The sequence below is a fragment of the Geotrypetes seraphini genome, chromosome 2, assembly GCF_902459505.1.
Source record: "Geotrypetes seraphini chromosome 2, aGeoSer1.1, whole genome shotgun sequence".
Lineage (NCBI taxonomy): Eukaryota > Metazoa > Chordata > Amphibia > Gymnophiona > Dermophiidae > Geotrypetes > Geotrypetes seraphini.
Window position 1 is genome coordinate 399266662 of NC_047085.1, and position 24695 is coordinate 399291356.

A 24695-nucleotide genomic window follows, 5' to 3' on the forward strand; every position below is an offset into this window, starting at 1 on the left:
CAAGCGATTTGAAGATCTGTTAGTTGGGCCGGAAAAAATTGGCTGGAAAGCCTTGAAAGACGTTGTTGACAATTTTCTGGGCAATTACAGAGCCCCAAACTACATTCAGCTGGTAGACAAACTTCTCAAAGCATACAAGAGAATGAAGTGCAATATGTCACTCAAGATTCATTTCCTCCATTCACACTTGGACTTCTTCCCCGCAAATCTCGGTGCTGTGAGTGACGAGCACGGTGAAAGGTTTCATCAAGACATAGCTACGATGGAGAAACGATACCAGGGCAATTGGAATCCGTCAATGCTTGCCGACTATTGTTGGATGCTACAACGTGATGCACCAGACACTGAATATAAAAGAAACTCGGGAGCAAAACACTTTTAATTCTGTTTCATTTAGTCGCTTGTGCGAAACGTAAACTTGACTATATATTTTATTGTCAGTAAACATAAAAATGTCTATTTCTCATAGTTCTTACGTGATGCAGTAAAACCAAAACCATATTTGAGCATACCAAGTTGGTACCTGTCATAATCACCAAAAACTTTTCAGGAATCAAGACTTAACCAAAAAATTGTTGTGCAGTGTAATCTCACATAATTTTATTAAAAAACTGATACAGCTCTCCCATGGGCGATAGTCAAGTCGCTCCAGTATTGGAACGTATTCAGGACTGGCAAATGTACAAAGTGGGGTGTTATAGATGCAATGGATACGGACAGTAGAAGCCACTGAGAATAATAATTCGCAATCAGAGGGAATTGGGTGCATAAAATAGTTGTTCCACAAACTATATTCCGGCATTTTGCCATTTTTTCCACTGTTCTCTTTTGAGGCTCTCAATTTAGTCAGGGCAATGCAAGGTTTTTTATTATTCCATATGAACTGTGACAGATTTTTATCAATCCATTGAAACACTGATTTCTTACAATGGGAGGGTAGCAGACAATATGTAAGTGATTCGTGGTGCTAGAGTCATTTTTACAGATGCGATTCGACCCCACCAAGTCAAAAATAATGGGGACCATTTGGTGATGGTTTGTTTTACCAGAAGTTTGATCTTGGATATATTTAGAGTCATGATATGTGAGGAATCTTTATGTAGCAACAAAAAAAACCTAACAGTGTCTGCAGTATAAAAACAAAAAAAACAAAAAAGAAACTGCAGACTGATATGTACAAGATGCAGGCAATGTTTATTTTACCCAATATTAAATGCGGTAACCAATACCACCTTTTTACAAACCAAAAGACCCAACATGGTCCGTGTTTCGGAAAACACGCCTTCTTCAGGGGTCCATGGTAAATAAGGTAAACAACAAACCACAATTTAAAATGGATAAAAAACTCCGTGGGAGGCCATCTGCTCCCTGTCAATGGATCACTTGCTTGTCTGGAGGGTTGCCATAAAGATCCTTATGTTACTCTGCCTGCTGCGGTTTGCGAGATCCTCCAAATCGCGCTGGAGCGAGCCAATAAGCTTGTTTTTCTAACATGGCGGCGCGGCGCTGTGCAGCGCGGCGGTTTGCTCTTCAAGGGCATCAAGCAGATGCCAGGTGTCAACATACTGATCATTTAAAGCTTCAATTCTGCTCGCACTAGCTTAGTTTCATCCACCTGCTCCTGCATGATGCGTTTAAAAGACTGTATTTCAGGTCTGACCGATATAAGCACTGATCCAAGATGGCAGAAGGGACAGCCAGCTGAGCGTCCTGGCTCAGATCTTCGATCGAGTGTTTGGCTCCCTTTTCTTTTCCTAAGAGGAACTTTACCTTGCTATAATGCCGAAAAGAAGGGGCCTTAGTGCCGCTGCAGCCTCGTGGCGCCCCTACCCAGTAAGATTCAGCAACATCGATGATTTGCTTCACCGGATACAGGAAGTGTCGGTGGCGGCGTCGGTTTCCCCGCTGGAGGCTCTCACTGGCGCGCAGGAGGTGGTTTCCCAGAGTTGGAGGTCTCATTGAACCCCCATGCAGAGCACCTCCCCCTCTTCCTCAGACCGCCAGCTTCCCCCGGGTGGAGGAGCCATCGGAGAGCGGTGAGCTCCTATCCCGCAAGGCTTTGGTCATCAGAGAGGGGAGCTTGGAATTGGATTCCTGTTTGGAGAGTCCTGTGGTGTCTGAGGCTTCCAACAGCAAGAGGGAGCATAGCATTCAGGAGAGAAGCCCACAGGAGGAGAGGTCAGTTGAATAAAATTTACAAATTCAGCCTGAAAAATCTATCATAATAGAGAAGCCCCGAGAAATAACTCTAGAAGCCATATGAGATCTAGTGACAGATCTGGCAAAATCCATTAAACCTCAATTATCCCAAGTTGAACAAAAATTAAATACTCATGAACATATATTAAAAGTCTACAAACTGACATGCAGGACCTTAAAATTTCAAATGTTGCCACTAAACAGCTCACAGAAACATTAATGAGAGACAATATAAATCTGAGAAGAAAATTGGAAGCATTGGACAATCTTTCTCATAATAATAATCTCAGATTAATTAATTTCCCTAGAGTGGCAACAATTTCTCCGAGAGATATGTTAAAACGGTATATGATGGAAATATTGGGAATTTCAGAAGAATTGCTGCCACTGTTTACCCAAATCTATTTGCCCGGAAGAAGGACAACATCAAAAATTACGGATATCACAAGAGGACCAACAAAAATTAAATATTTCGATGATGTTGGAACAGTTGGATAGGGAAATGGCAACACCTTCAACTTTACTTCTTACAGTTGCCTTGGCACCAGACAAAAACTGGTTGCTGAGACTTTATTTCGAAAATAAGTTAAGACTTCTTGGGATACAGAATACAAATGTTTCCGAATCTGGCACGAGACACCCAGAAGCGTTGTCGTGAATTTTTGATTTTAAAGCTGGGAGTTATTGCCTTTGGAGCTTCTTTCTTTTTACGACACCCATGTAAATGTGTGATATTGCATCAAAAGCAAAAATATGTTTTCTTTGATCCTATTCAACTGACAAACTTTTTGTCAGCTGCACACCTAAAAACTGGGACAACTTGAGTGCTCAATGTTAATTTAGACACTTCCTCCAGTTGATTGAATCCCTATTTTCCTTTCTTTATATTTCTATGATTTACTTTAGAATACTCGCTGTTTACACTTCATGGATCTATGATTTGAGGACTTGAGCTGGAGTTAACTTTTATTTTGTCTTGATTGTGGTTATATTAATTGGAAATTTTGTGTTCTTTAATTATCTTCATCTTTCTGTACAAGTGGATACTTGATATGATTATGAAAATATGATAAATAAAATAAAATAAAGAAATAAATAAATAAAAGACCGCTTTTCTTTAATCAGTAATTCAATTTGCGAATCCTCGTGCTTCGTTGCTATTTTGTCTTGGAAGCTGGACTCAGTTATAGGCCTCTTACCGCTGAGTTGAGTCGGAGTGGAGTCTCCTTTTGTGTTTTTTGGGGTGACATGTAGGGAAGATATCCGAGCAGTGCCGATTGTAAAGGAGCGCAATTTAGATGAAATAAGCCACGGTAATTGTAGAAATTGGTGTTGGTGTGGAAGAGCTTCTACTCCATGCGTCTGCTCTTTGTACCTAGCAGGCTCCGCCCTCCTCTAATAACAATTCTAATAAAAACAAATCTCAATAAAACATAATTAATATATACAATTAAAAAAAATTGTCTTTCCATATCAAAAATGAATTACATTAATACAGATTACAGTCCCAAACTCAATTATTTAGTTATTCAATTTGAGAAAGCCAATTGAAACAAGTGCACTTTTAGGTGTCTTTTAAAGTTTATATATGATTCTTCTTTTCTCAAATCTATTTGTAAATTATTCCATAACTATGGAACTAAATAAAAGAATGCACAATCTCTAGTTGACGCAGATGTGCCTTCGAGATATGAGGAACAACTACCCTGTTGTCATTCAAAGATGATAGTAAATGTCTTGGGGCATAAACTAACACCAGGTTAGAGAGATATGAAGGATGTAGCTGAAATAATGCTCTATGTGCCAACATCAAGATCTTAAATTTAATCCTAAATTCCATTGGTAACCAATGGAATTTTAAATACAGAGGTGTCACGTGATCACGAATATATGCACGGCCTAATAATCTAATCGCAGTGCTTTGCACTGTTTGTAAACGTTTCAGCTGTCCTAACCCAATATCTGTGTATACTAAATTGCCAAAATCTAACTTTGACAATACAAAGGCATGAATTAATGTATGCAATGATTTCTCATCTAAGAAATTGCTAATGGCTCTAAGCTGCCTTAATGCCCCAAATCCTTTCGCAACAAAGGACGACACCTGCTCCTCAAAAGTTAAATGACAATCAATTATAATCCCTAAGTACCTAAAACTATTTACAAGCTTTATATCATGGTTTTTCAAAAAAATATTTATTTGAGGTGTTGTCTTATCTCCTAAGATACAGCAACCTGTAACAACATAAGAACATTATAATGACAGGAGTTGCCATACAACTTATTTTGAGAAATTGGAAGAACTGCGATAGATTAAATGACACTTTCTGGTGGGAATCTCTTTGTTATACTTTTATAATGGAGCATATGATGGCCATACAACAGGGACATTATAAGAAATTTATGGATGTTTGGGAGCCATTGAAAGAATTCTGCAAGGAGTGATTGTTGATTTTGCCCTTTCATCATGCACGTCTAGGGAGGGTGGGGAGTTATTTTTATTTAGAGTGCAATTGTTGGTTATGTATGAAGGGGGGATGATATATGTATTTTGTCAGAAATATAATTTGATAGAATATAAGTGTTGTTAAAGTGTATAATGTCTACTGTAAAATATGTTGCACTTATTTTTGGCTTTAAAATGAATAAAGATTTTTTTTTTTTTTTTTAGAATATTAGAATTGCCGCTGCTGGGTCAGACCAGTGGTACATCGTGCCCAGCAGTCCGCTCCCACGGCAGCCCCCAGGTCAAAGACCAGTGCCCTAACTGAGACCGGCTCTACCTACGTATGTTCCGATTCAGCAGGAACTTGTCTAACTTTGTCTTGAATCCCTGGAGGATGTTTTCCCCTATAACAGCCTCCGGAAGAGCGTTCCAGTTTTCCACCATTCTCTGGGTGAAGAAGAACTGCCTTATGTTTGTACGGAATCTATCTCCTTTTAACTTCAGAGTGCCCTCTCGTTCTCCCTACTTTGGAGAGGGTGAACAACTTGTCTTTATATACTAAGTCTATTCCCTTCAGTATCTTGAATGTTTTGATCATGTTCCCTCTCAGTCTCCTCTTTTCAAGGGATAAGAAGCCCAGTTTCTCTAATCTCTCGCTGTACAGCAACTCCCCCAACCCCTTAACCATTTTAGTCGCTCTTCTCTGGACCCTTTCGAGTAGTACCGTGTCCTTCTTCATGTATGGTGACCAATGCTGGACACAGTATTCCAGGTGAGGGTGTACCATGGCCCAGCACAGCAGCATGATAACTTTCTCTGATCTGTTTGTTATCCCCTTCTTAATCATTCCTAGCATCCTATTTTCCCTTTTCGCCGCCACCGCACATTGCGCGGATGACTTCATCGACCTGTGGACCAGCACTCCCAAGTCTCTTTCCTGGGGGATCTCTCCAAGTAATGCCCTGGACATCCTGTATTCGTGTATAAGATTTTTGTTACCGACATGAATCACTTTACATTTATCCACGTTGAACCTCATTTGCCATGTCGCGGCCCATTTCTCAAGCATGTTTATGTCATGTTGCAGATCTTCGCAATCCTCCTGCGTGTTTACTACTCTGAATAACTTAGTATCGTCTGCAAATTTAATCACCTCACTCGTTGTACCAATTTCCAGATCATTTATAAATATGTTGAAGAGCATGGGTCCATGCACTGAACCCTGCGGCACTCCACTGGTGACGCTTTTCCAGTCCGAGTATTTTCTATTTACCCCCACTCTCCGTTTCCTATCCGACAGCCAGTTTTTAATCCACGTGAGCATTACACCTTCGATTCCATGGCTCGCAATTTTTCCGAAGTAGTCATTCTTGCAGAACCTTGTCGAACGCCTTCTGAAAATCCAGATATACAATGTCAACCGGGTCACCATTGTCTATCTGCCTGTTTACTCCCTCGAAGAAGTGCAGCAAGTTCGTCAAGCAAGATCTGCCTTTGCTGAAGCCATGCTGGCTGGTCCTCATCATATCTTGTTCATCAAGGTGCTCAATGATGCAGTCCTTTATCAGCGCCTCTACCATCTTTCCCGGTACCGAGGTCAGACTCACCGGTCTGTACTTTCCCGGATCATCCCTCGAACCTTGAAGATCGGCATAACATTCGCTACCTTCCAGTCTTCCGGAATCCTTCCCGATTTGATCGACAGATTGGCTATTAGTTGAAGCAGTTCAGCTATAGCCCCTTTCAATTCCTTGATTACCCTCGGATGGATGCCATCTGGTCATTTATCATTTTTAAGCCTATCAATCTGCTGCATACCTCATATAGACCGACCATCAACCCTGTCAGTTTCCCATCTTCATTTCCCACGTATAGACTGTCAGCTTCCAGTATATGTTGTGTATCTCTTCTTCGGTAAACACAGATGCAAAAAAATGTGTTCAGTTTGTTGGCGTTGGCTTTGTCCTCCTTTAGCACTCCCTTTATTCCATGGTCATCCAACGGCCCCACAGCTTCCTTCGCGGGTCTTTTCCCCTTAATATATCAAAAGAACAACTTGAAGTTTTTCACCTCCTTGGCTATTTTTCCCTCGTAGTCTCTTTTGGCCCCTCTTACCACCTTAGGGCACCTGCTTTGATGCCATTTGTGCTTTTTCCAGTTTTCGTCTGTTTTTTATCTTTTCCATTCACCATTACAACGAGCCACGCCGGTTCCTTGTTCTTTTTCCTCTTGGATCCCTTGCCGATAGAACCAATATGATAATGTTTCCAGCAATCATCAACTATATCAAGGACAATTTCATTAATATGAAATTTCCTGAATCCCAACTGGAAGGTGGATAGGGCTTTTTGGTTACTGATGAAGGAGTGTAGTTGGTTGAGTACAGTTTTTTTTCCAGGACCTTTGAAATAAATGGTAAGTTGGAGACAGGCCTAAAGTTCCCGGGCATGACCTCTTTCTCAGTTTGAAATCTTGGTGCACAATGAACACATAAAGTTTTCAACTTAACTATTTGTCTGTCATGCACAAATGACGGCAATCATCACTAAACCTGTTTTCACAGCTTTAGTGATCGCTGATAACCAAACCAATGCACAAAATGGCCTACAGTGTGTTTTTCCCCTCAATCGCCCATTTTCCATGCAAATTAGCTAAAACCCCATGCAAAATAACCAAGCGATTGATGCGCTAACATCGCTTGGCTATTTTGTATTGGGTTTTAGCGATTGTAAAAAAGATTGCTCTAGAAGACCAGTGGTCTCAAACTCAAACTCTTTGCAGGGCCACATTTTGTATTTGTAGGTACTTGGAGGGCCGCAGAAAAAAACAGTTAATATCTTATTAAAGAAATTTTGCATGAGGTAAAACTCTTTATAGTTTATAAATCTTTCCTTTTGGCTAAGTCTTAATAATAATATTGTAATTTATAACTAAAGAGATATATGATCAAGAAACTTTTATTTTACTTTTGTGATTATGATAAAAACATACCAAGGGCCTCAAAATAGTACATGGCGGGCTGCATGTGGCCCTCGGGCCGTGAGTTTGAGACCACTGCTCTAGACCCATCAGTAACTGTGTTACTGACAGGTTTCCCTGGTTTTTGTTTTCATTTTTTTTCAATGGCACAGCTAATTTTGCATGTATTACACTCACAAAATATCTGTCTCATTAAAAAAAAAAAGTCCCCAACCCTCACCACCACCAACAGCCCTCCCCAGTGACCCCTGACAAAGTGGCTATCCCGAACTCAAAGCAAATGACAGTAGGAATGCTTACTCCCTCCTGCCATCAGACGCTCCCCCCTGTCCTGAACTGAAAAAATGGCAGGAGGGATGCCTATTCCCTCCTGTCACGAGGCCACCCCCCACAACCCCTTCCCCGTACCTTTTATGTTGGGAACAGGAGAGGTGGGCTTAGGCCCCTCCCCGGTGTATTATGTAATGCATGGGGAGGGGACTAAGGTCCTGATTGGCTCAGATACTTCAAGTCCCTCCCATGGAGCAGGAGGTACTGAGCACCCCTCCTGCTTCCAACTTAAAAGGTACAGGGGAGGGCCTCTGGTGGCAGGAGGGAGTTGGCATCCCTCCTGCCATTTTTTTAGTTCGGGGGGGGCGGAGCATCTGGCAGCAGGAGGGAGTGGGCATCACTCCTGCCATTTTTAGGGGGTTGGGGGGGCGGCTATTTTCTTTTTTTTAATAGGACACAGTGTGCATGTTTAACACACACACTCACACCATCTGTGCCATTAAAAACACAACAGAAGCCCTAACAGCAGTGACAGGAGGCTGATTCCCCTGTCACTGCTGTTAGGGCTCTGCGTATGTGTCAATCGCTCAGTGGTGCCGATATAGGAGCCTAACTTTAGGCAAAATTTACAGAATCAGGGCCTATGTGCTTGTTTATTTATAAACTTCATATGAAGTTAAGAGTCAATAGGCTCAAGAGTAATCTAAGAAAATACTTTTTTACAGAAAGGGTAGTAGATGGTAGTGGAATAGGCTCTACCAGGACTTGTGAGAACTGGCAGCAGCCATTCAGGGAGCCAACTGATTCAGTAAAGGCCTGCATGCAAATGGAGACAATCGTTAGCACGGCCAGAATGATCCACGCTTATGCGCACAGCCTGACAGTAGTGACAGGAGAAGCAGCCTCCTGTCACTGCTATCAGGGCTAAGCTCAGCACAGATCTCTCTTGCCTGCTCCCGGACTCTCATGCTCTCTGCCGCCGTTCCCTTAAGTGCAAGCCCATGGTTTTAAAGTGGGCCTGCATTGCGGGGAATGGCAGCAGAGAGCAGGAGAGTCCGGGAGCAGGCAAGAGAGATGTGCCTGACACACCCCAGGCCGCGATCTCTCCTGCCTGCCCTGCTCTGCCTCACCCCCCCCCCCCCCACCCCCCGGGATAAAAAAGCAGGAGAGATGCCAACTCCCTCCTGCCATCAAAAATGTTAAAACAGAAAAAAAATAAAAAATAAAAAACCAGCGCGGCCCACCCACCATGGTACCTTTTCAATTGTTCGGAGCAGGAGGGGTGCCTGGTCCCTCCTGCTCCTTGAGGCAGGCTCCCATCTTCGGGAGCATGAGGGGTGCCCAGACCTTCCTCCTGCTCCTATGCTGTTGAAAATCTTCGGGAGGAGGAGGAGGAGGAAAGTCCTCCTCCTGTTCTCTGGCCAGCTGCCGCCCCAATAGGGCCTTAGGCCCCACCCCGGCACATCATCTGATTGGCTGCGGCGTCTCAGCCTTTGGAAGGGCCAGAGCACCTCAGCCAATCAGGAACTTCCTTAGGGAGGGATCTAGGGAAGTCCCTGATTGACCAATCAGGGACTTCCCTAGACTCCTCCCTAAGGAAGGAGGGTCTGGGCACCCCTCCTGCTCCCAACAATTGAAAAGGTACCGGGGTTGGTGGGCCGGGCTGGGCCCGACTGCCTGTGCCGACCAGGGGTGGGCCAGGGGGGTGGGAGGCTTAGGAGCAGGAGGGACCGAGCACCCCTCCTGCTCCCAACTTTGGGGTCAGGCGTTCCGTGTCAGGGGGGTTGGGCTAGTCGGCCTATGGAGCAGGAGGGACCGGGCACCCCTCCTGCTCCCAATGTTTTTAAAGGTACGGGGGGAGGGAGGGGGGTCTGGCCGGCCCGGCCATGGGTGGACCGGTCGGGTGCAGTGGCTCTCCTGCTCCCCCCTTCCAGGCAATCTTGCCGCCCAGATTCTCCTGTTCTCTGCCGCCTTCCATGCAGTGCGAGCCCGTAGGTTTAAAGCGGGGCTGTACTGTGGCGTGCAGCACCGCTTTAAACCCATGGGCTCACCCTGCAGGGAAAACGGCAGAGAGTAGGAGCTCAGGGCAGAAAGCAGGGCTGGAAGATCGGGGCAAGCAGGCAGGAGACACGGGGCAGAGCAAGGTTTCTATGGAGCTGGAGAGTTGAAAAGACGTTTTTGACTGGTCTCCAGCAGTCGCTTCTTGGGTTGAGCGGCCAGCCCAGTCGGATCCAAAATTTTGGGTAGTGAATTGGGTCGCTGTCCAATTTGCATGCATTTCACCCCATTTGCATGCACAGATTCGAAGCGGATCGCAGGGGAGGTGAGTGAATCAGGCCAGATGGAAATTTGATAGTTAAGTGGTCGCTAACAGATTGGTACACGATCGGTTTGCTTAGTGAATTTGGCCCTTTGTTTTGTTTCCCTGCACTTTGAAGCCTTGGTACCTTTAGAAAGCTTTTCTTCAGCTTTGCGGTTGATAACTCTTGGCATTATACATAAAGCTATTCTGATAGCACAGCACTAACAATTTAACAGCACTCTATAAGGTTCTGTGACCCATTACCCAGGTGACCTTTTCTAAAACATGTTCAATTGTACTGCTGTACCAATAAACTTCTTATTTTGGACTTCTATTTTGGCTCCTTGTGGATTTTTGTAAGCAATATGGTGCCCTCATGTACTGTTATCAATGGAAGAATTTAAACCAATATTTTTCCTGCTTTTTTGACTCTAAATAAAGGCACACAGAGAGCGTAAAATCGCAAAACATAACACTACACTCACCTCTTGTTTGCACCATCCACATTCTGGACCAATAGAAAGGCATGTTGCACATGTCACAGCATTTGAAGCAGCACATCTGTTTTCAGCTGTACCAAAATATAAAACAGCTTACTAGTATTCTGCTTCTAATAATCGTGGCTAATTTTTCTGAATTACATTTTATACATAATTGTGAGCCATCATAAGATTCCAACCAGCCACTGGATAATTCTACCACCACTACCAATCTCTGATTTCCTCAGTAAATAGTGGCCTATGCACAAAAAAAAAAAAAAAAAGATAGATATTATTCACAAGCTAAAGTATTACCATGAAAGCTAAACTAGTATATAACATGTGGTGCACAAAATTACTGATGCAGCTACTAAAAAACTGATTTTTAACAAGTGATCAGAAATTACTTGCACACTGGCATACATTCGTATATATTTAAGCTACCCTTCAAAATTCCCTATGCTCACTGGTCCAAAGTGAAAAGAATGGAGTGTAACATTCTTCTTGAGAACCAACCACCACTATCCTCCACAAAATCAACCTGGAATCCTAATCAAAGCCCCAATATCCCCCCCCCCCCCCACAATCAATGCTCCATTGAAAAATCAAAATAATTAATGATTGTTGCAGTTATCCAGGTCTCGCCATGTCTGAGTAGGTAGAACCATTTTAGCCATCATGCTGTGGCTTTCTTAATCCTGAAGAAAGCCACAGCATGATGGCTGAAACTTCAGTTCTACTTACCCAGACACAGCGAGACATGGATAATTGCAACAATCATGATGCCAGTTGCAGAAGTCTAGAGAACAAAAAAAACAATTGATGTTGGTCCCACTAACCCTAATATAAATAAACCATTCAGTACTTTCCCAGTCCCTTCAAAGTCTGCCCTTACCATTGCAAAGGGTCTCAATCTTTATAAGCAGGAAGGATGTAAGAGTTTGCAATAACACTGCACAATGCTGAAGGATGTTGCCTTGTGGTTTTTCACCACTATCAAGTGGTCATTCTCTGGAGTGCAGTGGTGTCAGCAGAAATCTCTTATAGCCTTCTTGCTGGTGGAGATTAATATTCTTACCATTTATAAGGATCCATGAAGACAACCAGTCACTGCTTTTTAAATATTTTCCACAGATATTGCCTGGTTTCCACCCAGGATGCTATCTACGCTCTTGTGGAATGTGCCCTCAATCCTGATAGCACCTCCTTGCTCTTCAAAAGATAAAACAATCTAATCACTTCCTTGATCCAGTGAGCCAAGGAAGATTTGAAGGCAGCATTTCCCCTACATGGCCCACTGAACATATAGAGGTGATCCATTTTATAAAGAAGTTAGATAACTGATCAGTACTCTCTGAACATTCAATACATTGATGATCGTACGCTCCTTATCACCCTCCTTTGAAAAATCTGGGAGAGAGAACACCTACTTCACATAAAAATCAACCTCACTTTAGACAAGAAGGAAGGACCAATTCATAGAGTATCCACCATGATGAAAAGATAAGGCCCCCTGCATATGAGAGTTTGCAACTCTGACACCCACTTGGAAGAACAAATGACCAAAAAAACGAAATTTAATTGACAAGATCTTAATAGTCACCCTCTTCAAAGGATCAGACAGTGGCCTTAAGAACAAATGACAGATCCGATTGTGGCACCACAATAAATAGTGAATGTCATGAAGAAACTTCAGTAACACATCAACATTGCCACTTACACCTTAATAGAGTTTAGAGTGAGCCTCCATTCAAAACCAGTCACTGCTTTTTAAATATTTTTCACAGATATTGCCTGGTTTCCACCCAGGATGCTATCAGGAAGGTCAAAATTGAAAGGACATCAGCAAGCTAACTCTTCAGATATGCACATACACTTATGCGGTGGAGATGTGTCAAGTCCCCCCCCCCCCCCCCCCATTTATCTAAAACACACATTTTAAAACAGCACACAGACTGTGATACTCAAGGGGTTGTGTACATGATCTCCTGCCCATGTAATTTGCTACACATTGGGCATACAATCAGGAATATTCGAGTACGGAACATCTTAGCAAGATCCGCAGGGGAGACATGGGGGTCCCTTTGGTTCAGCATTGGCAGACCAAGTCCCACAGGTTAGAAGATCTTAAATTTGTGGTATTGGAAGTCCCAAATCTGAAGAGAGGAGGGAATAAGCAGGCTCGGTTATGGCAAAGAGAGCAGTCATGGATATTCCATTGGCAGACAGTGGTCCCTACAGGATTAAATCGGGAAGTGGAGTGGTGGGCGTTTCTGCATTGATGATTGACACTCAGCAAGAGTAGAAATACCGGGGGACCTGCTGATTTTGACGTCAACAGGAAGTGAAGTAATCACAGGTGAAAAGTAAGGTATTCCGCCGACAGCGTCGTGAGTTTGGTAAAAGATTTTCATGGTTTCACATTTTAAATGGTGTTTCTCTATCTTCTTTCGCCAGGAAGGATTCAAACTTGAGGTTACAACCAGCGTGAGGGGGTTCTCTGAAGAAGCCTACCGGCGAAATGCATTAGAACCCACCAGTACACGCTGTACCGAGTCTTCTTCCTAATCACCTTAAGTTAAGTGTTTTAACTAAAACGTTCACAGCTTATTATTTCAGAAGATAACAGCTTTATTAAAGAATTGGACACTTTAAAGGACACTGTAAATGATACATTGATTTAAACAAAATCAAAACACCTTTCTACCGATTGCGGATGTTGCAATGCTAGACTCTCTGAAAGTCCCTACAGGGGTTTGTCCCCGGTTTGGAGATTTTCTTTCCATGTATTGGATCTAAGCACCTTCTTGGTTTAAAGGTATTTTACATTTTGTTTTTTGGTCCTTTTTTGTTTTGTTTTAGATCTAAACCTTTTTGGGACATTTTTGTTTGCATTTTCACCCAGTTGTTTATATTGGATATCCATAAATTAAACATTTATAAACATTCAGAAACTGTTATCAAAACCCCAAAAATACCCTCCCCCTCCCAAACCCTCAGGAAAGATAAAAATTTAATTTAAAACCTATATTCCCATCCTCCCCTTCCCCTGGATGTGCAAATAATATGTTGGCAAAAACAAAACTATAATAATTCTTTTTTTTATTTTTTTTATTAAGCTTTATGAAAAGATACAGTCCAAAAATGCATTCAGATACATGTATGACACCGGGATCTCGAAACTAATAACACTTAGTGTAACACAGCAGTAACTACAATCAATTGTAATTGGGTTTGAAACCTTCTAAGAGATCCAAAGTACTTGGACTGCTTATAAGAAAACAGAAAGAAAGAAAGAAGGAGAGAAAAGAGAAAGGAAAGAGAAGGAGAGAAAGAGAGAGAAAGAGAAAGAAAGAAAGACAGGAGTGTCTATGAAACAGAACTAACATAGGAGTCTAAGAATTTCCAAGGTGAGTTGCATAGTGTCATGTTCATGGATAGTCGAGCAATATTTTTCTTCTCATAAGCATATGATTCAAATTTATGATACATGCACAAAGATTTCCACCAAAAAGTATAATCCAAAGATGAAGAGGATTTCCAATTCTTCAATATATGCATAAGGGCAGTCACCAACATAGTGTCAATAAGTTTAGGAGGACAATTCGAAAGAACAAAGCATGGGTGCTGAGATCTGAGAATTATAATATCCAAGGAAAGTTCATCCGAACAGTTAGTAACATGCTTTATAGTGTCCCAAATGCGAGACCAGAAGGAGCGAACTGGAGTACAGTGGAAGAGCATATGATCAAGGGTTCCGGCCTCCTTCATACAATTCCAGCATACAGAGTTTTGTTTAAGGTTGGCTTTCCACATCCGAAAAGGAGTCCATACCGCATTCCACATGACGAAGAACATTGACTGTGAAACTCTGGAAGATAAGAGAGGACGATTTGTCGAGGACCAAAAAAGATCCCAGTCAACATCAGTAAGAGGGGTTGTTAGTATGGATTCCCAGTGTTTCATGGAATGAGGAGAAAAGATAAAGGAGTTGTCCCTTAGTATGCTGTAAAATAAAGAGATTGCTTTGCCCTTCGATATAGCCAGTAAAGACCAATGGCGTATAGTGTGAATGGATAACTCAAAGTCAAATCGTAGGGACTGAGAGGATATTGCTTCAGTGAGGGAAAGCCATTGAGAAAATGTGGAAAGAGGTAGCGAGTATGTAGAGCAGAGTGTGTTGAAAGGAACAATAGAGGTCTGAGTAGTTATTTGATGAGGAAACCATAGCCCAGCCTGCTGCCATCTTTTCCATGAAAGTGACTTTCCGTTGTGTTGGAGTTTGGGGTTGTTCCAAATAGACAAATGAAATTTCTGCTATCGCATCTAATAGATGAAGGGCATGCTGCGTCGCACTCAACAGAGAGTATCTTCTCAAATGTCTAGGGATTGGAATTGTTGCCATACAAGAGACATGTAGTGGTGTGCATATAAATCGTTCCATCTCAAACCAAGCTGGAGGATCCTGGGAACATACTACATCTTACACTGATCCTGAAGAGCTAGCCGTATTCCTAGATTCTTTGAAAATACACTGACACATTGAACTCTCAATATCTTGATTTGCCTTTATGTTCTCTTGCTATAACCTATATGACTATATAATTTATTATTTTATAAATAAGCACACCACTTTTAGGTTCCCTAAATTTTAATGAGTGTGAATTAAGTAAGTTGTTCCATATGAGCTATTTCTACGTGCTCACAGAAGCACTCTTATACTGTATTATTTTAAACATGATAGTAAGGTCACATCTCTTTCTGACCTTACAATATGCTGTTACTAATAGTATATTTGCTCTTATTATTATGTTTTCTTTCTTTCTTTCACTTCCTTCTGGCAGAAAATGTATAGATGTGAGGTTTGCTAGTTGTTCACTTATGTATACCTCCGTGCTCATAGGAGCACCCTTGAACTGTTATACTATAAACATAGCAATAGGGTCCCTTTTGACTACATTGCATGCTGATATTTCTTGCTTTTACTCTTTCTTCTCATATCTCTCTCTGTTCTTCTTCTTTCTGCTTTCTGACAGGAGTGTCCTTTATATTTTGATATATTATGTTGATTCTCTGATTTCTCTGAAAATGGGCGGATTCTACTACATTGTAGTAATACTTATTATGACTTATGACTGACTTACACATTTTTTCTTTTAATGTGAATGGTTTGAATCACCCTATTAAAAGAAAAAAGATAGCCAACTATATCTTTAATAAACATCCTGATGTGGTTTTTCTACAAGAAACCCATCTCACGCCTGCTACCACTTTGAAATTCCAACTTAAGGGATATTCCACTCATCTATATTCTCCTGCAACTCTACGTAAAAAAATGGGGTATCAATATTGCTTAATGATAAACTTTCTCCTGTTATTCATTCCTCTAAAACGGATACAGAAGGTAGATGGTGTTTGGTACATGCTGCGTTACACTCAGTGGATTTTGTTTTTCTTAATATTTATGCTCCAATTCTAGATCACCCAGAATTTTTTCATGAGCTTCAGACGGTATTGATGGAATATGGATCTTGTCCTCTAATATTAGGTGGCGACTTCAATCAAGTTCAGGATATATATATTGATAGATCATCATCCTGTAGATATTCGAAGTCCAAGTCCTTCGCAGCCTTACATGCCCTTAAAGATGCTTTTTCACTAGTCGATCCCTGGCGGTTATTTAATCCAAAGGGTAGGGAGTACTCTCACTTTTCACCACCACACAATACATACACCAGAATAGACTTCTTTCTTTTATCCTCTTCCCTAACTCATGACCTTACAAACACCACTATTCATCCGATCTCTCTTACGGACCATGCGGCTATTTCTCTGCATCTACTTCTCTCTGCGCCTCGTAAAGAACATAAGAACATAAGAACTGCCATCTCCGGATCAGACCTTCGGTCCATCAAGTCCGGCGATCCGCACACGCGGAGGCCCCGCCAGGTGTACACCTGGCGTAATTTATAGTCCACCATATCTTTATATGCCTCTCTTAAGGAGATATGCATCTAGTTTGCTCTTGAAGCCTAGGACGGTCGATTCCGCAATAATCTCCTCTGGGAGGGCATTCCAGGTGTCAACCACTCTCTGAGTGAAGCAGAACTTCCTGACATTAGTCCTGAACCTGTCCCCCCTTAGCTTCATTACATGTCCTCTAGGACATGTAATTGTTCAGTCTCCATCTTGGAGACTGAACAATACTTTACTCTTAGATACTGAAATAGCTGAAAAAATAAGATCCTTCACCACTGAATTCTTTGAATTTAATTCCAATGACCCTGCAGTTTGCCCTTCCATTGTTTGGGAGGCTTATAAAGCTACCATTAGAGGTGAATTAATTAAGCTCGCCTCCTGGAAAAATAAACAATCCATGCAAAAAGAGAAAGAATTAGAATCTTCTATCAAAATGTTAGAATTACAACACATGTCTGCTCATTTGTATGACCCGTCCATACATCAACGTATACAAAATCTTAAATACGAATATAATACCTTGGTTTTGTGCACAGCCAGGAGGGATATTTTTATTTCATCCTCGGGTCATTACATGGGTGACAACCTCATGGGCCGTCCTTTGGCTAGATACCTTAAAACTAAATCTAAACGTTTGCACATCGCGGCTGTTCAAGACCCGTCAGGACAGATGGTTAAGACTAGGTCCCTGATTTCTTCTCAATTTGAACAATTCTATACCTCCTTATATAAATCCGAACACTCAGCCTCTGACTTTGAGATAGACTCTTTTCTTGCTCCCTTGATTCACCCATCCTTATCAGATTCTATAAAAATGGAACTAGATTCCCCTATCACTATATCTGAAATAGAAGCTGCAATTACATCCCTGCCTAATAGTAAAGCACCGAGTCCAGATGGCTTCACTAATGAGTTTTTCAAACAATTTCGAACTCTTTTGGCCCCTCATCTTCATACTTATTATGAATTTCTACATTCTACTCCAGATAAACAATTTAATTTTACTGAGGCTACTATTGTAGTTATTCCTAAACCTGACAGAGATCCCACCTTGGTTAAAAATTTCCGCCCCATTTCTCTTCTTAATTTAGATTATAAAATTATGGCAAAACTTCTTTCTCTGAGACTCAACAGAGTGATCCCCTCTCTAATTCACAAAGATCAAGTAGGATTTATCAAACACAGATACATAGGTGACAACTTACGCCTCTTCCATCATGTTAATGCCCATGCTAAAACTCTTTCAGATCCTGTAATCGGCCTGGCTGTTGATGCTGAAAAGGCCTTCGATCGCGTCGAATGGCTCTTTCTTTTCCGAATCCTGAAATGGTATAATTTTGGTTCGTTCTTTATAAAATGGGTTGAAACCCTGTACAAACAACCCACAGCTCGAATCTTGATCAACAATTCTCTTTCCAACAAATTTTCACTTCACAGAGGCACTCGCCAAGGCTGTCCACTCTCCCCCTTATTATTCAACCTAGCTCTAGAACCTCTCCTTTCGACCATTCGTCAATGTCCCTCAATTAAAGGCATTTCCACTTCCTCTCGACAGATTAAATTAGCGGCATATGCTGATGATGTTCTTCTCTTTATCCGAGATCCTACTAATTCCCTTCCAGCTCTCGTTAACATCGTCTCTCAATACTCCTTGCTCTCTGGATACTCAGTTAATTGGGAAAAATCGGAGATTTTCCCCCTTAACGATCATATTTCTCCCTCAGACCTCACTCAATTTTCTTTCCCATGGTCGCGTGGGGCTGTGAAATACCTAGGTGTCTTGATACATAAAGATCCAATTCACGCTCAAGATCTTAACCTGTCTAAAATCAAAAACGTAGTCCTGAACACTATATCTCGTTGGTCTCCACTATATTTATCTTGGTGGGGTAGGATTGCTTCCATCAAAATGACTCTTGCCCCCCAAATAAACTATATCCTCTCAATGCTCCCATCTTTATATAAGAAAACATTTTTTCAGTGGCTGGATAAAAAAATTTCTGAATTTGTTTGGAATAAGAAAAAGCCTCGAATTGCTCTTACCAAATTGAAAGCCTCCAAAGTTCATGGCGGTTTAAATTTACCAGATTTCTACTTTTACTATATTGCATCATTGGCCAAATATGGAGCTTATTGGAAAACTATAATAATTCTAAAAAAAAAGACATCAATGGGCCCCTTATTAATTTGAAATTTTTTGTGTTCCTTGACAATTCAGCATTCATTTTCTCATATTTATATATTAAACATAAATTTGCCCACCAGAATGTAAAGTTAAGACGGTCCCAATTTTTCCAGTTTCTTGTAATCAACTGTATAGCTGTACCCGTCATAATTAAGAGTCATCTTTTATATTTGTCTAAGGGGTCCTTAACATATAACATAGTACCACAAATCACTACTTCATAAGTCAAAGGGATCGCAGATTCTAAAATATTATTATGTCCCCAAATCGACTTCCAAAAAATCAGTATCATAGGGCAATAAAACAGTAAGTGATCCAATGTTCCTATGTCTAGATGACAGTGCCAGCATCTATTAGACCTTGAATTCTCTAACTTATTCAATCTAACTGGGGTCCAAAAAGAACAATGTAACAAAAAAAACAAAAACCCCAACAAGTTTGTTTCATAGATGCTGACACTGTACATCTCATCCTCCAAGACCAAATCTGTGGCCATCGAGATGCAGAAATATACTGCTTAAGCTCAATGCTCCAAATGTCTTTAAGAGCATTTTTGGATTTCTTATACACAAGTTCAGATATTAATTTATACCACCTGGCGGCTTGATGCCCAAGCATATCTGTCTGAAAGCAGAGGAACTGCAAGCTATAGTAATTTTTTAAATTATACCAATCAGGGAACTCTTTCTGAATAGCCTGCTTCAGTTGCAACCATTTATAAAATTGAAATACCAAAAGATTGTTGCAACCGTGAAAAGTTAAGCAATTTTCCATTTAAAATGACATCCTCTAATGTTCTTATGCCTGCCTGAATCCACTCCTTCCAGGCAATTTTAGACCTGCCTATTTGTATCTTGGAGTTCAGCCATAGGGATTGACACAAAGACTGTACTATAGGAATTTCAGTTAACTTATTAATACATCTCAAGGTCCTCCAAGTATCCAAAATAATATTATTATCCTTAGCATAACTTGGTAGTTTAATGTCCAATACATGAGACAGACTCACAGGGGACATAATTTTCCATTCCAAAATTAACCAGTCTGGATAATGTTCCATGAGATCAGGCAGGATCCAGTACATACTCTGACGCAGAATACAGGCCTGATGGTACCTATAGAAATTTGGAAAATTTACCCCTCCCTCTACAATCGGTTTTTGCAGAGATACTAAAGCAATTCTAGCAGTTTTGCCCATCCAAACAAACTTAATAAGGATACTATTCAATTTCTTATAAAATGACCCCTGAAAATAAATTGGCAACATACCCATTTGGTAACAAACCACAGGCAAGATCATCATTTTAACTGTTTGGACTCTCCCCCACCATGACAAATGTAATGGGTTCCATTGCTCACACAATTCAGTTTCCACAATTATTCTAAGACTACTCTGGATTTCTTGGGTATCTTAGCTCCCCTGGAGTTCTGGGATGCCCCCCCCCCCCCTTTCCGAGACCCGATGACCTTGCCCTTAACCCCACCCCCCATGGTGCAGCAAAGACTGCATAAAAGTTGGGGCTTTCTAAATGCAGCCAGCTACCTTCAAGAAATCTTGCCTTAACAAGAGATGGAACACATGTACAGAGACTGCAACTCCTCCCTAAAAGCTGACCCTACTCCCTTGGGAGCACCAGCTTAGACAGCTTGGATCCCCAAAATACTTATACCCATACTAGTGTTTAAGCCCATTACATTAACGGATGCTAGAATATATGCCTTGTCTGTCTTTCTTTCTTTATGTCTCTCTCCCTGCTCCTGTCTCTTTCTGCCTTTCTTTCTGTCTCTCTCTCTCCTACTATTTTTCTCTCTCTCTCCCTGGCCTCCTTTGTCTGTCTGTATTTCTTCCTGTCTCTCTCTAGTCATTAAGCCAGTTACATTAACGGGTGCTAGAATATATATGTCTATCTGTCTTTCTGTCTCTCTTCCTCCCGCTGTGTCTCTCTCTCTCCCTGGCCACCTTTCTCTGTCTGTCTTTCTGTCCCTCTCCCAGCCCCTGTGTCTTTCTTCCTTTCTTTCTTTCTGTCTCCCTCCCTTCCGCTGTCTGTCATTATTTCCCTCCTTTTCCCTGTGCAGCAGCATGTTCACCTCATTTCCCTGTGCAGCAGCAACAGCATTTTCCTCCTTCCCCCTCCCCACACTTTCCTTTGCAGAAGCAGCAGCGGTATTTCCCTTCCCCTCCAGGTCCGTATGAAGTAGTAGCAGCATATTCCCCCACCCCACCATTCCCTTCTCTCCCTCCTCCCACTTTCCTTTGCAGAAGCAGCAGTAGTATTTCCCTTCCCCTCCAGGTCCCTGTGAAGCAGTAGCAGCAGCATTTTCCCCCACCCCCATTCCCTTTTCTTAACGCAATCTGGCCTGCTCCGTTCGGTCCCTCCCCCTTCCCTTCCCGCGATCTAGCCTGCGTTCCTGTAGCTGGAGTCCTGTTCTTTTTCAGCCCCCCCTTCACTTCCCGCGAGCTGGCCTGCTGGGCCAAAGGTTTTTTTTAAGTTTAAAAGTTCCGCCGGCGGCTCCTCTCACGATCCCCGCCAGCATCGGAAGCCTTCTCAGACGCTGGTGCAGGCTCGTGAGAGGAGCCGACACCGCAGCTTGAGAAGTGGAGAGCAGTGAGTCCAGTGCTGCTGGCCAGTTTGACGAAATGAGGACGGGAGGGGGAAGTCGCTGCCGAGACCGCTATGTTAGATGGAGTGAGGGGAAGAGGGGGGGAGTCACTGGAGTGTTCCCTGCCTCCGTGTTGCAAATGTTGGCTGTGAAGTGTAAGGGAGATGGAGCCGGCAAGACCGCACACCACCTGCGAGAGAGGGACCGTTTTATGTGCGCATGCGCACTCTGCCGACCACGGAACTACAGATCAGGCAACACGGTGGTAGAGTGTGCATGCGTGCTTAGCGTTTTATTATATTAGATGGGAGAACTACAACCCAAATACAAAGATGATTGTGGTTCCTGCTAATGAGAAATTATACCCCAGTGTAGCTTTAAAAATCTCTGACCCAGGGTTTCAGCAGCAACCAACCACCTGCCCTTGCATTCTCATCCAAAAAGAGTGAAAGAGATCAGACGATGGGTGTCAGGAGGGAAGATAGATGACACTCAAGAACTGTGGGGAAAAGGGGAAATGCAGATGCTGTAAATAGTGGAACCATGTGAAAGAGGCTATTTTTTTGGTTGGGGGAAGGTCGTCAGGGGAGATGAGTACAAGGAGGATAGTGAGTGCAAATGGTAGAAAATGGTAATGGGGAGTAGGTGAAAAGAAGAGTTACAGGAGGCTTCGGAAGAAGTATGATGGGAAATAGAAAAGGTAAGAGATGAATAGAGGAGATGGAAAGCTGATGAATAAGTGAAAAGTAAAAAGAAGGGTGAGAAAGTGTGAAATCTGGGTAGACAGAGATGCAGAAAGGATAGAAAGGGAGAAAAAAGCTAAAAGGGAAGGATCAATATTTACTTATACAGAACATGATCTCCATCATCACTGTTCTATTGACTGGAGACCAGTAACCAGTTCAACAAATACAGGCAACTCCACTGTTTTCAAAGACTATATTCTCTGAACAGCAAAACTTAGATGAGATGATCCACTTTTTGCATGATGAGGTTTGCAATACAAAAATCCTGTTCCTGGTTTTGATGTTTCAACTGGTTTACTAAGGAATTGTCATTTAGGTCTTTCTTCCGCTTTAACTTTCTACAGTTTGCAAGCATCAGAAGTAACTAGGGTAAATATTAAAAACTGGTAGAATTATTACTTTGGTAAAAGTAACAAATGTTTTCTGTACTTCTTTATAAATAAAAGTACAGTAACTAGTTACTATACAACACTGGCTGCAAGTCATTACCTGGCCTTTTATTTTTGTTGCTGTCAGCAAGGAGGAAAAGGATGGAGCAGAAATGCCAGGCACCATACCACCAGTGGCAGGTTTACAGGACAGGCAGCAGTAGGGGGGAGGAGGAAGTACAGAAAAATGCAGAGTCCTAAAAACAATCTCTTCTCAGTTACCACAATAAATCTTAAGGGTTCCAACTCAGTATTACTCTTAATCATCTAACTTAGGGGTCCTTTTAGTAAGGTGCGCTAACCGATTTAGCGCACCCTAAATGCTCAGGCGCCCATAGAATAGAGTGGATGCCTTAGCATTTAGCGAGCCTTAATAAAAAGGATCCCTTAAAGACAGGTGATGAATGGACAAACAAAAGCATGTTTTGTTTGGTCACTTAGGCCCTCTTTTATCAAGCCGTGTTAGTTTTTTTTATTGCTGGCCGCTGCAGTAAAAGTTCTGATGCTCAAAGGAATTCTATGAACATCGGAGCTTTTACTGCAGCGGCCAATGATTTTTTTTTTAACCCTAACATGGCTTGATAAAAGGAGACCTTAGTTTTTAATCAGGACTACAAATGCCAAATGTACTTAATTGAGAGTTAAAAAAAAAAAAAAAAAAAAAGACTGGCCAACTGTCTTCCCCAAAATGGAGGCAGCTGGTCATTTTACTTTGTAAATACATTTTAAAGTATTATTTTCTGAACTGCATGGTCATGCCTACATTCTGAAAGAATCCCTAGCTAATTTGTAATTTAATTATGCTAAAAATTTTCACTTTGCTTACTTCTAGACAATTTATGAGTTGGCTCGGCAAGCAAGAGAAAATATGCCTACTGCCTTACCAAACACTGCACAGTATTCAAAACTACAGGAAATTGCTGGCTTAAAAGTGACTGAAACCTGCCAAAAAGTCCCTGAAAGCATAATAACAATAATGACAATTAACAGCCAGTATGCCATTCCAAGTTATTTAACAACCATAATGGAAGAAAAGGAAAATCACAGACATCACAATCACCAATTCTCAGCATGTAACTCTTTAAGAACCTGGAAAGTTGTACATTCCATAAAGAAAAGAAACATTTTGTTTCTGAAATAATTCTTTAAAAAAGGGGGTGATTTTATAAGCAACTGGGTATGCAGAACAATGTCTTGGGGATCATTTACCGTACCTATGGTTTGTATTGTGTTTTTATGTGGCCGGTAGCAGATAATGCAGAATAATGAGCTTTCCAGTGTTCTGCACCGACTGTCATATGTATGACTACCTCCCCTCGGGGAGACAGTCGTATGTATGCGGTCGGTGTCAGGAGCTGGAAAGCTTGAAGAGGGAAGTCAAGCGACTAGAGGACAAGATAAAGGAGCTAGAAGGACTTTACACCATGGAAGACCCAATCAGGACAGCTGAAGACTTCATGAGCGAGACACACATCGAGAAGGAAGTCAGGGAACTCGAGGAATTCATTGAGGAAGCATACAAGAGGAGGGTGGAAGAGAACGAACTACAGATGAAAGAAGAAGTTACACCAACATCGAAGGGAGAACAAGAAGCAGAAGACCTCAAAGAAGACACCCACAGAGGAAAAACGCACGAGGGGGAGAAATTGGCCAGTCGATGCCCTGAGGAAGAAAGAGCGGAGCACACCGAGGACACTGACCTGAGACCCAAGCGAACATTGAAGAAGGGAAAGTCAGCGATCCTAGTGGGAGACTCGATCCTGAGGCATGTGGACAGCCACATAGCAGGAGGGAGAGAGGATCGACTGGTGACCTGCCTCCCGGGAGCGAGAACCAAGGAAATCGTGGACAAAATTGGAAAGATTCTGGATGGAGCAGAGACGGAAGAGACCACAGTAATGATCCACATCGGGACGAATGATGTCAGCAGGAGGGACTACAGAAGAAGCACGCTGATAGAATAGTTCAAGATTTTGGGAAAGAAGCTGAAGATGAGGACCCAGAAGATAGCGTTCTCAGAGATCCTACTGGTACCGAGGGCAGATGTGAAAAGGCAAGAGGAACTACAATCAATAAATGCA

General features: G+C 41.9%; 1 protein-coding gene across 3 annotated transcripts in view; it reads right to left on the bottom strand.

Annotated features, from left to right (window-relative positions):
* Positions 1-24695, bottom strand: part of ITGB8 (integrin subunit beta 8) — a 153188-nt gene that overhangs the window by 106051 nt on the left and 22442 nt on the right. For 2 of the 3 annotated variants that reach the window (XM_033930923.1, XM_033930924.1), the window contains exon 2: positions 10682-10767. The exons of the other annotated variant lie outside the window; for it this stretch is intronic. In XM_033930923.1, coding sequence (XP_033786814.1) covers positions 10682-10767 — 86 coding nt within the window. The remainder of the gene's footprint in view (positions 1-10681; positions 10768-24695) is intronic. 3 annotated transcript variants of the gene reach the window in all.